At 37.2% G+C, this 17,110-nt stretch overlaps 2 protein-coding genes across 2 annotated transcripts; one reads left to right on the plus strand and one right to left on the minus strand.

Moving 5' to 3' along the window:
* Positions 1-3,985: 3,985 nt before the first annotated feature.
* or64d1 (odorant receptor, family 64, subfamily D, member 1) lies at positions 3,986-4,903 on the minus strand (the record flags this gene model as incomplete). The annotated part of the gene is made up of 1 exon (XM_084419249.1): positions 3,986-4,903. The coding sequence occupies one exon, from the start codon at positions 4,901-4,903 to the stop codon at positions 3,986-3,988; it is 918 nt and encodes a 305-aa protein (XP_084275375.1).
* A 5,348-nt stretch (positions 4,904-10,251) lies between these two features.
* LOC311297392 (uncharacterized protein) lies at positions 10,252-15,297 on the plus strand (the record flags this gene model as incomplete). The annotated part of the gene is made up of 12 exons (XM_084419637.1): positions 10,252-10,422; positions 10,536-10,661; positions 10,775-11,090; positions 11,178-11,263; positions 11,535-11,587; positions 12,735-12,774; positions 12,852-12,919; positions 13,035-13,124; positions 13,250-13,563; positions 13,713-13,891; positions 14,119-14,291; positions 15,291-15,297. The coding sequence occupies 12 exons, from the start codon at positions 10,252-10,254 to the stop codon at positions 15,295-15,297; spliced, it is 1,623 nt and encodes a 540-aa protein (XP_084275763.1).
* Between the last annotated feature and the right edge of the window lie 1,813 nt (positions 15,298-17,110).

Raw genomic sequence — 17,110 nt, forward strand, 5'->3', positions numbered from 1 at the left:
TCCTCATCTGCATATCATTTGCATATGATTATTCATCCATGTGATAACGTTTATTAACGGTACAAGACACATTACATTAATAAATATCAAGTAGTTGCCTATATCTTGTCTTGTTTTTGAATACATAAATCAAATAGTGTAAAAAACATTTCAGAGAAAGTTTTTCTCAATCTTTTCCACTGGCCGAATTGTATTTTTATTTGATTTATATTTTTAATGGAAACAGATAGGCCTTGGGCATTATTTGCACAAAACTATTTTTCTCAGACAATCTGGTATTATCATGATAAGCAATTATCTCTGTGGTTAAACATTAAAACACAGCACGCCACAGGAAAAGTGTTCAAAAACATCGCATCCACAACAAATATTTCTATTGATTGAATATAAAAAAATGTTGTAACTTCTCAGAAATGATTTCATGTTTAAGTGTTAAACTCCATTAATTTGAATGCCATATTTAATCTAAATGTTTATATCAGAAGTAAAACATAGTTTAAATCATTATTTTATTTATTTAAACTGTTATTTGCGTCAGTTTCACTAAACGGCCCAATGCGCTCGCTGGCGTGGACATTGAAGAAGGGATGGATATTTGCTTCAAGTGATAGGCTTGGTGAGTGAAATTATATTTTGTATCATCTTTCTGTATATGTCTTTAGATTTCTGTCTAAAAGTGACCAAAAAGACATTTAACTCCAGCTCACCATCGGTGTCGCCAAACTGCTCCATCTCCAAAACGTTCGTACGCATGGGTCAGAGTTTGCGTGCAGGTGCGCAAATTTTCCCGTCAAGTTTGTTTTTATAAATCACAACTTATGCGTCGGAAGTGGCGTATGCCTCTTTCAGGGCCTGTTTTATGCGTACGCAATGGTTATAAATGAGGCCCCAGGTTTTTTTACAGTAAAATACTGGCAACACTGTTGCCAGTAATTTAAGTCAAGTCAAGTCAAGTATATTTGTATAGCGCTTTTCACAATACAGATTGTATCAAAGCAGCTTCACAGTATTAAATTAAAATAATACAATAAGGTTTGTTTCTAGTGGAATTTATTGATTGATAAAATTAAATATCCCCAAAATATCCCCAACTGAGCAAGCCAAAGGCAACATTTACTGTTAATTGTACAGTTCTTTACTGTAATCTACAGTATGTTACTGTAAAAATGCACTAAAACTCGAGTTAATTAATTTCATTTGCAGAAACCGACTGGCTTAAATTGACCAACTGTCATTTAAATGTATTAACTAAAATGTATAATTCATTAACAACGTGAGCAAAGTATTACTGTGAACTTATTTCATTTGAAACCACAAAAAAACTTTTGTAAATAAAGAGATTTCCACTGGACCAATAACTACACAGTCACCGCCTTTTAAATAAAGCAACATGCAGAATATTATCAATGTTTGTAGATCTTCTCCTGGACTGAAGCACATGCTCTACTCTTCAGCACAATAGCCGCTTTCTGACCAAGTAGTTACAGGAACTTAGTTATAGGAACTGTCCACTTCTAAACAGTTCTATGAATTACTCTTCCCCCAAACTCGGTTTCACACTGGCCAAGTGGCCATAGGAACTGGTAGGAGGGGTAAGGGAGTGACGCAAGCACGGCGACTTTTATTTTGACGGAGCGAAGGACCTTTATTTTGACGCCGCTGAGAACGCCAGAGCAAACAATGCTAGCATTCTCTGTGTTCATTAGTTAGCGATCTGTCTAACATGTTATTAGATAGAATTGTTATAGAAAGTACACAGTATATATGAAAAAAAAGTTATTAGCCTATGCCTTGTGGTTGATGTCCAGTGTTGCTAGCTGAGCAGAAATACATAATCATGTTTGACTTGGTCCCCTCAAAGTTGCGTTGGATTTTCTCTTCAGCATAAAGGTTTAAAGGCCCATCAATGTTTTCCATGTTTGTATCTAGTTTCTGGAGTAAATATATAGGCTATAATCTGTGTGTTTACATATAAGTTAGCTGTTTTAAAAATGGAAGGTGCTGCCGGTGTTTTGCGTGCGTTCGGTCATCAGCGTACACTAACGTCACGTGTAGTTCCTATAGTGCTGGTTTAGACCCTACTCTGAAGTAGGAGCAGTGTTGCAGTGAGATAATTAAGTGAATATGTAAGTGATTGTTGAGCATTAGTGATGAACACCTGCTGTTAACAAGCAGAATCACTGAAGGAAAGAGGAACACAAGAACAGAAAATAGAGAAACACAAGAACTACAACTGATTTCCATCCATTACACATTATTACACTTATTATTAACCAGTATGACTTTATTTATGTCATACATCTACAGAAGTTATTATTGAGATGTTTAATTGAAAATGTTTGGTTTGAAGTTACCATTATAGAGATCAGTGCTTGCTTTAGTTGGGATGCTGATGCTAAAACATTAGTTTTTCTTTTGCTGCTTGAGCTGTGTTTTTGCAAGTCACACTTGTGCATACACACAGTTTATGAATGATTGCGGTTATAATGATTATGATGACAAAATCATCATATTGCCTGTTCATTCACTAAGGATTTCATTCTCACTCATTCAGAGTTTAATCCTCAATCAAAAGTGTTACATTAGCACCACTGTGAAACCACAGCAATAAATTACAATTACTTTTTGTTTTAACATATCATGCATAAACCAAAAAAACAGAGCTACACTGTCTTTCAGAAACACAGAGATATCACAATTTAACACATGAATCTCAACAATGGTGGCAATATTATTTTTTTTTATTATTTTTTATTCATGCAGCAGTGCATGCTGGGAGTTTTATATTATCCTGGAACCCAGCATGCATTGCGACATGAAACTTTTGGATTGTCACCATTGTTGAGATTCATATGCTGATTGTTGATGTCTGTGTGTGCCTGAGTCAACCAGGAGTTAAAAAAATGTTGCACTATATGATTACGATATTCTTGAGAAAAACTGATTACAGAAATATTGATTTCATGTTGTAGATTAACAGATGTATGCTAAATATGAAATACCAATAAATTCAAAGATCTATATATGCAGGAAAGATCAGAGAACCAGACATGTCCAAGATGATTGTGCTATCATCACAAAAGCCAAAAATACCTAATCAACTTCTTCTTGACTTTTTCTTGCCACGACAAATGTGCTTTATAAACTCGCTGTTACAGCAGTCAGAAAGAAATAAATGGTAAGAAGTCAAGGGACAAGAGACCAACTAAAGAAAATACTGATCTCCATCATGGTGACAAGAAACTTTATTATTAACTAAATCTCTGTTAATTCTCAAAAAGAACTTTTTTACATGTATGAAAGTAATAATGTTAAACTGGTTTGTAAACTGGTTTCACACTCAGTGTTACTGGAAGTCAGTTGTAGTTTTTGTGTTTCTCTTTTTTCTGTTCTTGTTTGTCTCTCTCTTTCAGTGATTCTGCTTATCAGGTGTTCATCAGTTTCTCAATTCACTCACTCACCTTGGGAAAACAGCCTCTGAGTGTTGATTTTGAGCGCTGTTAATTCACAGTATATTCCTGTAGGCTAGTTTTGTTTTCTACAGTATATTGCTGTTTTAATGGAAAATGGCATGATATTGTCAGAATTTGGCCTTTTTTTACAGCAAGGGTTAACAGTGTAGCTTTTATAAATATGCCTTAGAAAAAAAGAAGGAAAAAAAAGAAAAAAAAAACATTACTGGTGTGCATCTTGAGACAAAACAATGGCACTGACATATTTTAGGATATGTAAGTGCAAGTTGCTTTCAGTTCATACAGCTCAAACATGCATATTAGTCTGGGACTATGGGCCAAATATGTATAGGCCTATAATAAATATAAAGTTGTGGTAAAGATTTACTGGCAGGTAAAAATTTACAGGCTTAAACTCATAACGTGGAATGTATATCATTATAAAGCATGGCAAGAGATCATTTGATTAAACAATGATTTTGGGTTGAATATCATAAACATTCTGTGTAGTATCTATTACATCAAAAACACAGCTATTTGGATGCTTTTATAATGCATACAATTTTTTTGCGAATTTCAGGAAAATTCAAACCATAAACGAGAGGGTTCAGGATGGGTGGTATAATAAGAAACTGCAGTGAAAGAATAATTGACAGGCCTAGAGGGAGATCCAAAGTCGGGACCCGACTCAAAGTGACCTCACAAAAAATAGCAATAGAGAAATTTAAAAGGATCACTATGTGTGGAATACAAGTTTGATATGCTTTTCTCCTGAACTCTGGTGAACTTTTTGAACAAATGGTAAGAATTCTAACATAGGAATATAATATACAACTTAAAGGCATGATAATAATTGTGGTCACTATGAAAAAGCCAAAAACATTAATAATAATAGTGTTTCCACAAGAAAGCTTGACAATTTCCCAGTTGTGACAATACACTTTCCACAGTTTGTTACCACACATAGTCAGTCTGGCATTTAAAATATCAGTAACACCAACACAAAGCATTGGATAAATCCAGCTTATAGCTATTAAAACAGATAAAATCCTGGGAGTCATTATGCTGTTGTAGTGTAAAGGTTTACAGATTGCTACATATCTGTCAAATGCCATTAACATTAATATTGTATTTTCATTTGATGCATATGAATAAATGACAAAAGCCTGTAAGAGGCATGCTTCACGGGACACCAAGTGTGTATCAGACAGCAAGTCTGTCAGTAACCTTGGGAAAAAGCCAGCTGTTCCAAACACAGAGTTGATGGACAAACATGCAATCAGAATGTACATGGGCAGGTGTAAAGTCCTTTCCAGACAAATTGCAAGAATTATAAAGGCATTAAAGAATATAATAGCACAGTATAGAATAATTCCCAAACTGAAGAAAGTATATTTTATGTACCCAATATTTTCAAACAACATCAAGTAAAAATATGTTCCATTTTCCATTTTTCGTTAAGCAAAGGATGGATTCATTGACCTGAGGATGAAAGAAGACACAGTTCACGTGATTTGTACCTCAAAAAAAAGAGATTGTTTGGTAACACTTTATTTTAGTGTCCTTGTTACATATGCTACATGTAGTTAATATAGTAATAACTATAAATTATGCATAAGTACACGCAACTAACCTTAAACCTATTCTTAATCCTAACTCTAACCCTACAGTAAGTACATTTAGTTCATTAATATTACTCTGCACCACTGCATTGTAACAAGGACACCTTAAAATTTAACCTTAAAGTGTAACCAACTGTTTTCATGCTTATCAGCTTTGTATAATTGTAGCCACAATGTTTAATACATCATGTTAATATTAATTATTTAGTCAGTTTAACAATATACATGTACATGAAATTACCAGAAATACCTTCTGTGATACGATCTGACATTACCATCACTTTATCTTCAGAGAATGTGTGAATGTGCAGAGAATTAGGTCTAGCCTATGTGTGCTATGTTTAAGAAGACCTACGAGTCACCATACATGCTTTTTATAGCATAAAACAAGTGTCTGAAGACCTCTCCTGTGGCTTGATTTGCATAAACAGCCTTAAAGGAACACTCCACTGTTTTTTCATATTAAACATTCCCTTAATTACACTCTAAAAAGAGATGTGTTAAAAATGACACATGTTGTGTCAGTTTTAACACATGTAGTGAGTGTGCTCAGGGACAACACATGTTGTGTCAAATTTAACACAATAAATGTGTGTGTAAGTCATTTTAACACACAAATTGTGTCATTTTAAAAAATAAAGCCAAAGGGCCAGATGCAAAAATATTAACCGTTTAATCAATAGTCGAGTACAGAATGCATGTGCACACAAAGTACAACACAATGTTTCAAGCTCAATGACTGGACAGACTCACTGTACTGGACATTATTCACGCTTCAACCCCTAATTGATAATGCTGCTTTTGACAAAAGTTCATGAAGAGATAACAGTTCACAGAGTTTGCACTTTGAATTTAATTAAATTGTAGCAACTGACAAAATATTGTATATAAATAACTTGTATTTACACTGGCCTGTTTGTTTGAGAACATAGCAAACACTGCATACCATTCACAGTGATGGTGAGTGTCGGCACGCTCTTATAAAATGATGAGTTGAAAACAACACAACCTGTAAAAAGATATGTTAAAAATGACACATGTTGTGTAGATTTTAACACATGTAGTGCGTGTGCTCAGGGACAACACATGTTTTGTAGATTTTAACACATGTAGTGTGTGTTCTCAGGGACAACACATGTTGTGTAGATTTTAACACATGTAGTGTGTGTGCTCAGGGACAACACATGTTGTGTAGATTTTAACACATGTAGTGTGTGTGCTCAGGGACAACACATGTTGTGTAGATTTTAACACATGTAGTGTGTGTGCTCAGGGACAACACATGTTGTGTCAAATTTAACACAACCTGTGTCAATTCTTAACACATCTCTGTGTTTATAAGGACTACACATTTTGTATTACCTTTAACACAACTAATGTGTTATTCCTCTTACACAGAAGTGTGTTGAAACCTTTCACACACTAATGTGTTATAGTTACACAACTTGTGTCAGATATGTGTCACATGTGACTGTAGTCGGTGTGTATTTGCCAGAGTTACTTCCTGTGTTTTTACAACTGAGTGTTTGGACGAACACTGAAACGTATTGTTAACTTGTTTTTATGTAGTCCAGTGACGTTTAATAAAGAGTTTGCTTGAACATTTGGATGGTTTAGACATCATGAATCTACATAGACAAGCTCTTATTGAGAGTTAAAAACGCAAACCTGTGAAAACGCTGAGGGCGTGCACATGCGTATTACATGTTTAGCCTATAGGTATGCGCATTTGAATATATGTATTTATATTTATATATATACATTTTTTTTTTTTTTGTGTGTGATACTTTGAAAACGTGAACAAATAGCGCCCATTGTGCTTTCACACCAGCAGTCTGCAAGCAGTTTTTTTTTTTTTTTTTGATTTACTGCTTTCAAAACAATCACTATTACCTGTAGAAGCTGTTGTACTCAAAAGTTCTACTATTTAATTTTCTAACTCAGGACAGTAAACCCTGATCCGGCTTGCGTTTCCACCGCCAACAGTACCCTTACTCGATAGGCGTGGTGTATGCCGGAAAGTAGCGATAGATGTCATTCTCACACAACGAAAAAAGCGAAACAATGGAGGACATACAGCAGATCTTGTTCTTGCTTCTCGGTATGTGACTGTTTGTCACAAGAAGAAACTGTATTGTGTTTCAAATGTATGAATAAATGGTGCCTTTTGCATTGCCATTCCCCTTGTAGTACGCACAAGTGAAGATTCTCTGGCAACCAATCAACGTTCTGCAGTGAGTCTAGCTCCACCCTTTAGTACCGGACTGCTGTGCTAGGTACCCTAACAGAAGGGTCCCAGAAAAATTGGTACTGTACGGTTCGGAATTAGGGTACCATTCACAACTTCTGACAAGGGAAACTGCAAAAATGGCATACCGTACTGAACTGTACTGTACCATACCACTCTGTGGACTTTTTCAGAGCGCTAAAAAGCTGTTATTACAGCTGGTAAGAGCTGCGCCTTCAACGAGACTGAGTGCACACTACAGGCTGCACATTCCCTGTCAGTGTTGCCACAATCTTTTCCACTGTGTGCTTCAGCACCAAAAGAGAGCGAGTCTCCTAAAAGAGCTTACAGGAGTGGGAGTTGTGTCTTTCTAAAGATGTCATTTCACCCGTGTGTTTCTGGATGTGGTCGTTTCCTGTCCTCACTGACAGGACCTTCTTTCTCAGAGACGGGGCACCCTATGGCACCCGCGCCCAGACCTCCTGAAACTTCATGTCTGGTACTTGAACGGGAAGTGGAGGTTCTAGGTGACTTACCCTCAGAGGTACTTAAAGGACAAGTTCGGTATTTTACACTTAAAGCCCTGTTTACAGATCGGGGGGGGGGGAGCGAAAGAAACCTAAAATTCTCGGGACAGCAGCATGTGTCCAAATTTTAATCTTAACCGTTCTATTTCATCAGAAACGATCTGTAAACAGGGCTTTAAGTGTAAAATACGGTGGCCGGGAAGTGCAAAGCAACATTACAAAGAATTAAACACTTTTACAAAGAATGAAACACTTTTACAAAGCTCGAGACAAATTTACATTTTGGAAAACAATTTTACCTACCATAAAACACAATTACATGGGCTAAACACTTTTACCAAGGACAAAACAAATTAACATTTTAGAAAACAAATTAACAAGATGCAAAACACTTTTACCAGTCCCGAAACAAATTTACAAATGATAGATTCTTCACGGAAAGGGAATGTACCACATACCGGAAGTGACACGGAACGGAAGTGATGAGGTGAAAGCGGGTGATAGGTGTTGTTGGTGAGCGCGGTCAATTTGTGTTGTCAATGTGGAGTATATTTTTTACAGTCTATGAGTATATGGCGTGAATTAAGTTGTTTATGGTGACCGAAAGTAAAGATGAAAAACCGCACTCTCAGGTTCTATTTTCATACATTTATTATTACCATGTCCTCACAGACGCGTTTCGGCCTAAGCCATCATCAGTGTGTACTATGAAACACCAAAAAGATTGTTTTTTTAAAAAAGAAACACCTCATAGGTGAACCTCATTCCGCAAATCATCAGCACCTTCAGGTGCATCAAGTTACCAGCATTGTGGAAACACCAGGAATAACACAACATACCATATGTAATATCCATGTGACCCTTATGAACAATTTATACAAAATAAAAAAACTCGAATTTCAGAATACATGGTAAATACAAAAAAATAATAATAATTTCGAATTACATGATTTCATAAACAATTCAAAGGCAATTCTTCATTTAGACCATTAGGGTATACTATTTGAACTGTATAAAGAAAATAATTTCAGAATACATGGTAAATAAATTTTTACATGATTTCAATGACAAATTACATGATCTCACAAAAAACAACCCAAAGGCAATTCTTCATTTAAACCATTAGGGTATACTGTTTGAAGTGTATAAATCCAAAATGCCTCTCGCTGAAGAAGGTAACGCTCCCTATTTCCACCCCGTTGAAAAGGTTTAACTAACTCAATGCCTTGAAATTTCAAAGTACAGATATCATGTCCAAACTCATTAAAATGTCTCGCCACGGGTGACTTAATATCGTGATTGCGTATGTTACTTTTGTGTTCGTGTAATCTTGTTCTTAACTCTCTTTTTGTTTTACCAACATAACAGAGCCCACATGGGCATTTGAGCAAGTAAACAACAAAGGACGTACGGCAAGTAATTCTCCCTCTCACAGAGAATGTCTTGCCGGTCCGTGGATGTGAAAAGGAATTACCCATAATCATCGCATTGCAATTAATGCAACTCCTACAAGGGAAATTGCCCGGATCAAGGGCTGTAAGCCAATTGGTAGGCGAAGTGTAAGAATCAGCTCTAACCAGCATATCTCTCAAATTACGTGATCTCTTATAAGCAAAAAGCGGAGGGTTTCGAAAAGTCTGGCCGATCTGTGTGTCACTCGATAAAATATGCCAATGTTTATTCACTATTGATTTGATCTTACCCGAAAGGGGAGAAAATGTCGTAGATAAGACAACTCGATTATCTGAAATGACTGTTTTTTTCTTAAAAAGTGATTCACGTTCAATACCACGTACCCTGTCCAAACTCAAGTCGAGATTCATATTATCGTAACCTTTTGAAAGGAACCGGTTATATACTACTTTCACCTGGTTTTCAAATTCTTCATCAGTACTACAAATCCTTCTTATACGCAAAAACTGACTATACGGGAGGCTTTTTTTCATAGATGGAGGGTGATAACTTTTAGAATGTAAAAAATTATTCTTATCTGTGGATTTACGATATACTGTCGTCTGAAGAGTCTGTCCAGTAGATCTAAAAACCTTAACATCAAGAAACGATATAGAAGACATACTGTATTCCAATGAAAATCGTATGGAGTCAAGTCTGGAATTTAAGAATTCGTGAAATTGATTAAGTTCTTCAACTGTTCCACTAAAAACGAAAAACACATCGTCAATATATCGAAACCAACACTTCAAACAGTGATGAAAAATGTTACTTGAAGAATACACAAAGTCTGCTTCAAATTTGCCCATGAACAAGTTTGCATAATTAGGGGCAAATGGAGATCCCATTGCCGTACCTTTCACTTGATGATAAAAACCGTTTTCAAATTTGAAATAGTTCATGGTCAGCACTGTATGTGCCAAATCCCATAAGAACTTTGTTGGAGGCTTATCGACATCTCTAGACCGAACATGGACTGCGGCCGAGGGATGTTTTGCCCGTTTTGTGGGAAACACATGAACAGCTTAACGCGGTTTTGCTTTACGTGTGGTCGGTGTTTGGAGTTTTTAAAGGATGCGGACCAGACGGAAACATTGGAAACACAGGGGACTTCTCGACAGCTGGACACAGTGCTAAGCAAAGTAAGTGTTGCAAAACCCTAGCTATCTGAGGACATGTGAATAAAAGTCAGTAGTAATGCTAATGATTTTTCGAGCGAACTTTCTATTTTGAAACGCAACTCTGTCCATTTCAGCAGAACAACCCATGCCCATCATACAAACAGTTCATGGAGTACAGAAGCTCGAAGTCAAAAGAACGACAGTCTTTTAACTATGGGCCAAAAGGAAGATCTAGGCCTAAAGAAAGAAAGCAAGTCCAGGTAAGTTGTAATGACCGTCCTATACAATTGTGCAATGTTCTATGTATTTGTGTGTGTGCGTGCGTGCGTGTATTTATTTTACCCATACATTAATTATATCTTTATTTTACTAGATAAACGTAGGATTGATGGGGCCACATGGAACTGATGGAACTGATTTAAAACCTCTAAGAGGAAAAACACTTCCGTTATTTACTGACCCAGAGGTAGCAGCACCTGATCTACTGAAACAAGCTGTCCAGAAAATGAGAACATTTAACAAGGACATGCACGAAGGACCTTATGTCCTTTTGTATCCAGACTGCTCAGAGGTGGTTCTTGTGCCTGGGTCAGAAAGGTCATTTAAATTGGCAGAATATAAAAAGGAAATAGGAAAGGCATATTCCAGGATTACTTTTTTCATTTGCCTAGAAAAACACTATAAAAGAGGTTAGTGGATCTCATAATTCAATTTTTTTACATATTTAGATACTTTGCTGGAGGATAAATAATGGTTGTTTGATTTATTTTTTTCAGAGTACGATACCTCAGACTCTGATTCTGATTCTGAAATTGCCATCACAACAAGGAGCACAGCTGAATTCAATCGAGCTGACACTTTGGTACATCAGTTATTTCTCTTTTTTAAAAACATTTATGTATGTTTGTATTTATTCATTTTCATATAATTTATTAGATGTACATTGAATTTTAAGCATAACATCAATGTCCTGGTCAATATTTTAGTGGAAAAAGGCTTGTTTTGATTATTATACAGTTACTATTATACAGTAACACAGACAACCATTCAGCATTGATATATACTGTAAGTGGTAATGGAAAAATAATAGAAGCTGTTGAAAGTTGTTGATCATTTTATCCGTTTCCTCTCAGGTTTTTGAACCACAAAATCGAAGTACTCCCAAATACAAACTGGAAGATGAAAGGTAGTGTTGCACAAATGGACACAAAGGAACTTTCAGGCGTGCATGGGTTGAAATTATTTCTTTACTTCTTGACTGGAAATGATAATAATAATTCATATTTTATTGGCCTACAGTGCTTTCACTACCAGAAAAGTTTTTTTTCATTTAACTCACAAAACTGATAAAACTACTAGCAGATATTTCACTACTTATTCACATACACATTATACATGCATGTATATGCACATGAGCTCAACGTTGCTACATGCTATCGGCTGTTTCTGTAACTGACTGAGGTGCACCCCCTCGCTCCCTACCTAAAGGACCCACAGCTGTCTGTGTGAGCTTTACTTAACATCACAGAATAAATCTACTGAAATACAGTTGCTCTTGCAGGTGAATAAACATAAATTAACCAAACCATTAAAAAAACACATGAGAATGAAGTGGGGGGTATCCACTGTCCCACATCATTGTCGATCCTACATAGGTACTATAGGCCTTTATTGAAGTGGCACGGTCATCCAGAACCAACTAAAATAACTCCAACACGTTTCAGCATCTAGCCTTTGTCAGGGAGTCAAATAGATGTAATGAGAGACAATGGTTTTTTTCAAGTGGTAATCAACCAATTTGCTGTATACATAATGTTTACATGATTTGACTATTGCAGGCCTGAAGGACACCTGCTGGTTTTAAGATGTTTACAACACCCACTCTAGCCCAGAAAGCTTTGGACACTAGAAAAGACCCATTGTCTCATTTCATCCATTTGACTCGCTGACGAAGGCTAGATGCCAAAACGCATCAGAGTTCTTTTAAATTGGTTCTGTATGACTTGGCCACTTGCAATACAAGCATTTTAATAGTTACAAATTAGTAGTTTGAGCTTTCTCTTATTTTATACCTTTTCCATTCAAAAAGAAACTCAAACAAACTCAGATTTGAGTCCAGGATGCGCTCCTATCCACATGTTCTTAAGAAATAATTTATCTTTAAGTTGTTGATGTGATCAGAGAATTTGCTCGGATGAACTTGAAACAGAAAATACCATATGTATAGTGTGATTTATAACAAAATAATGTTTTTACTACTACATGTTACTCAAAACTACCTTATAGCTTTTATCATGGAGCTAATCATTTTAATATGTTTTATCATGTTTCAGAGATGCACCAGGACAATCATCAACAATTCAGCCAGGACAGGTAATAAGGCAGACTGTGGCAGCATGACATTTCTTGCTTTCAGTGTTGTCGTTTCAGACATTTTAATCTCTTTTCAGATAGTAATATCTGATGCTGAGGATCTGGATCCACCTGAAACAAATCCAGAAAAAACTTCTTGCTACAGGTAAGTAAAAAAAAAAGGATAAAGACTGACATAATTTTGATTTATTTAACTGATTACATGGGGAAGACATTTGTTTGTAAGATGTTTTTACATGGAAATGGTAATTTCCCAACAGTAAATACACAGACCTGTATTCACCAAATGTTGAGCAAGAGGACGAAGAGCCGGTTGCTGTCAATGTGAAGAATTTCCAACACACAGCAATGTAATATGACAGCTTTTGACTATTAGCACTCGTAGTTACTCGTAGTAGCTAGTAGTTTTTTCACTGTACAATAGTTCTGGTATATCTGGAATATCCACAAATGAAGTCACTTTTTGTCATTACAGAGAGGAGACGGACATTACATTACCTGACATCGTAGCAAACCTGTCACTTCCTATTGATCATAAAAAAGTCAGCCGGTTCAACATCTCAAGGGCTAATGTTTGGGATGGGGCAGTCAGAGGTTTCAAGCGTACAACATATTCTGAAACCTGTGACATGCTGGTGAAATTTACTGATGATACTGGTGTTCTGGAAGAGGGAATTGACACTGGTGGTCCAAGAAGAGAGTTTTTAACTCTACTAATGAAACACCTAAAAGACCGGCCCATTTTTGATGGACCAGAAGGACATCGGTTCTTGGTCTACAATGCAAATGGTATGCATATTGGTTAGATGTGTACTATAGGCTACTAATGGTTGGTTAATGCTCATTGACCACATATATCACATGACATATGCTTGTATATTACAGTTTATACAGTAATGCATTGTTTGTTTTATTTTGCAATGTGAATTAATTCACAGCTGTTAGGGAGGATGAATACTACCTGGCAGGAAAGATGATTGCTGTGTCAGTTGTGCATGGAGGTCCAGGACCCCATTTCCTGTCGGAAGATCTTGTACATTATCTTGCAGGCCAGCCTTCATTCAAAGCAACAAATAATTTAATAACTGATGAAGAAATAGGGAAAGCTTTGCAAGAGGTGAGAATAGCATAAGGCTACGGTATGGTAGGGCAGAAGTTTACATAGTTCCTGCAGTGTTTTGAGACAATGTTTACTTATATTACGTGCAGAATTTATTTAATTAATTTATTAGTTTTCGATAGTGTAAGATTACACCATGCTATGTATGTCATTAATAAATAGGCAAGGAGATACAGTGCACACAGTTATTGACGGGTGTTTATGCCCATTTTCATGTCTTTCAGATTGAGAATGCTGCTTCATTGGATGCTCTGCAAGAATGTATGATGAGACACAGCACAATGTTACAGACAGCAGGTTGTCTGAGACATGTGGCTACTGTGGAAGAAAAGAAAGAAATCGTGTCAGACTACCTCCAATGGTATATTATTGACCGCAACTCATCTGTTATTGACAGGTAAGATGATATTTGTGATGATTTTCTTCTTTTTTTATGTATTTAAGCATGAATTTTTAGTTTAAAATGCCTCATGGTCCCCATCTTTGGTTTATGCAAGCATGTATATCTGTTATCAATTTGTCACTGTGACAGAATTTGTACCTTAGTGCATTTCAACTGATATGTGATGTTGCTTCATTCTTTGTCAAACTACAGTGCCTTAAGTGTTCACACATACCCCTTTTCCACCAACAAGAACCAGGTGCCGGTTCGGAGTTGGTTCTACTGACGAGCCTCCAAAGAACCGGTTTGCTTTTCCACAGGCTAAAAGAGCCAACGCAGAGCCAGGTCTTACGTCACATCTACGTCTCATCTTTCTCAGCAACGTTTGCGCGGCGGCGCCAAACACAAACACATCATCAACAATGGCGCACGTTGCTTTGCTATTGATGTTCATGGCTTTGCGGACCTACATCGGCATCCAAACACGGCGGATCCAACGTGTTCGCGCGGCTCGCCATTATTTGTACAGACGGAGATTACAAGCGAGAGTAACGGCATATACATAACATTTATTTTTAACAATAAGATGCCGACTTTAGCCTTAGATTTATATTTTAGATCGCGTCCATCGTGTTTAGCTGCTGTTAGCTCGATTAGCTGCTATTTGAAAATGGCGGTCACAAGTTTCTCTTCAGTCTTGTTGGCCACGGTAACCCCGCCCCCAGCCTCTGACGCAAGCGGTTCTTTCTTGGCTCCGTTCTAGACCCTGCAATGATTTGGTGCTACTTAAGAACCAGTTTTACTGGTTCGGAGCTGGTGCTTTGGCGGTGGAAAAACAAAGAACCGATTTGAAACTAGGCTCTGGCTCCGAACCAGCACCAGCTCTGCCTTGGTGGAAAAGGGGTAACAAAGTACATGGGGTGTGTAGACTTTCTGAAGGCATTGTTTGAGTGCTCAAGCCACCCGGTCGTCTGTGTCATTCCTGTCTTTTGTTTCTATGTGTTATACTTACAGTCTGTAACAATTAACATTAATGTGCAACGCAAAAATAGGGTTTCTTAGATCAATTTTCAACACAACCATTTTTCCCCCAAAATGTATGTTTGTTAAGGTGGATAGAAATTGTAGAGAAGAGAATATTTAATAGTTTTCTTTAGATAATTTAAATTCAATTGGCACTACACAGCAGTGAAACAATGTTTGTGTTCACTCTGTAGATTCAGAGATGGTCTTTCAACCCTTGAGTTTTTGAATGCACTACAGCAACACCCTACTTTGCTGGCCCCTGTCCTGTGCCACTCTGAAAGGCGACTCACTGCTTTTGAACTTGAGAGTCTCTTCAAACCTGACCTCAGTCCTTCGGGGAGTAATCGAAGACTTAAAGAAAGTCAAACCATGGCCTACTGGGCAGACTATCTCCTTGATTGTGAAGGTTTGTTAGTTCATTTGTTTTTTATAACTAGTTAAGAAAACACATGGCAATGATGTATCTGAATTGTTTTTCTTTGCAGAAGGCCAGGCTGCTGTGTCTGTGGAAGATGTTTTGATGTTTGCTACTGGGCTGTCTTCACTTCCCCCATCTGGCTTGGAACCACTGCCACAAATAGAGTTCCTGGATGACTCTGCGTTCCCAATGGCAAATACATGTTCAAACTCCTTGAGATTACCACTCCTAGACTCATACCCTTTGTTTAAGTCACAAATGGACTTTGGAATTCAAAATAGTCCAGGTTTTGGCTGTTTCTAAGCTATATGATGGATGACCCCTAGAGTTAAGACTGAAAAAGTTGTTGTTAAAGGGATACTCCACCGTTTTTTCATATTAAACTATGTTATTCCCTTAAATAAGACGAGTTGATACATACCATTCTCTCATCTCAGTGCGTGCACTTAATCGCTCAGGCGCGCGGTGACACTTTGATAGCACTTAGCTTAGCCCAGTTCATTCATTAGGGACCAAACAGAGATGAAGTTAGAAGCGACCAAACACCTCCACGTTTTCCCTATTTAAATACAGTTACACGAGTAGTTACACGACCAAGTATGGTGACACAAAATAAAACGTGGCGCTTTTCTAAGCGGGTTAAAAAGGATAACTATAATGTATGGCGGAATAGCACTTTTGGGAGTACTTCGACTCGGCGCAGTAAAAAGTCACGCCTGATCCTGTTCCTCTCACTTCTGTCAATAGAACAAACGTGTCTTTTTACTGCACCGAGTCGAAGTGCTCCCAGTGCTATTCCGCCATACATTATAGTTATCCTTTTTAACCCGCTTAGAAAAGCGCCACGTTTTATTTTGTGTCACCATACTTGGTCGTGTAACTACTCGTGTAACTGTATTTAAATAGGGAAAACGTGGAGGTGTTTGGTCGCTTCTAACTTCATCTCTGTTTGGTCCCTAATGAATGAACTGGGCTAAGCTAAGTGCTATCAAAGTGTCACCACGCGCCAGAGCGATTTAGTGCACGCACTGAGATGAGAGAATATGCATCAACTCGTCTTAGGGATAGTTCACCCAAAAATTAAAATTCTGTCATCATTTACTCACCCTCAAGTTGTTCCAAACCTGTATGAGTTTCTTTGTTCTGCTGAACACAAAAGATGATATTTGGAAGAATGTTTGTAATCAACAGATCTCGGTCCCCATTGACTTCCATAGTAGGAAAAAAATATACTATGGTAGTCAATGGGGACCGAGATCTGTTTGGTTACAAACATTCTTCCAAATATCTTCCTTTGTGTTCAGCAGAACAAAGAAACTCATACAGGTTTGGGACAACTTGAGGGTGAGTAAACAATGATAGAATTTTCATTTTTGGGTGAACTATCCCT

The sequence above is a fragment of the Rutilus rutilus genome (assembly GCF_951802725.1).
Source record: "Rutilus rutilus genome assembly, chromosome: 9".
Lineage (NCBI taxonomy): Eukaryota > Metazoa > Chordata > Actinopteri > Cypriniformes > Leuciscidae > Rutilus > Rutilus rutilus.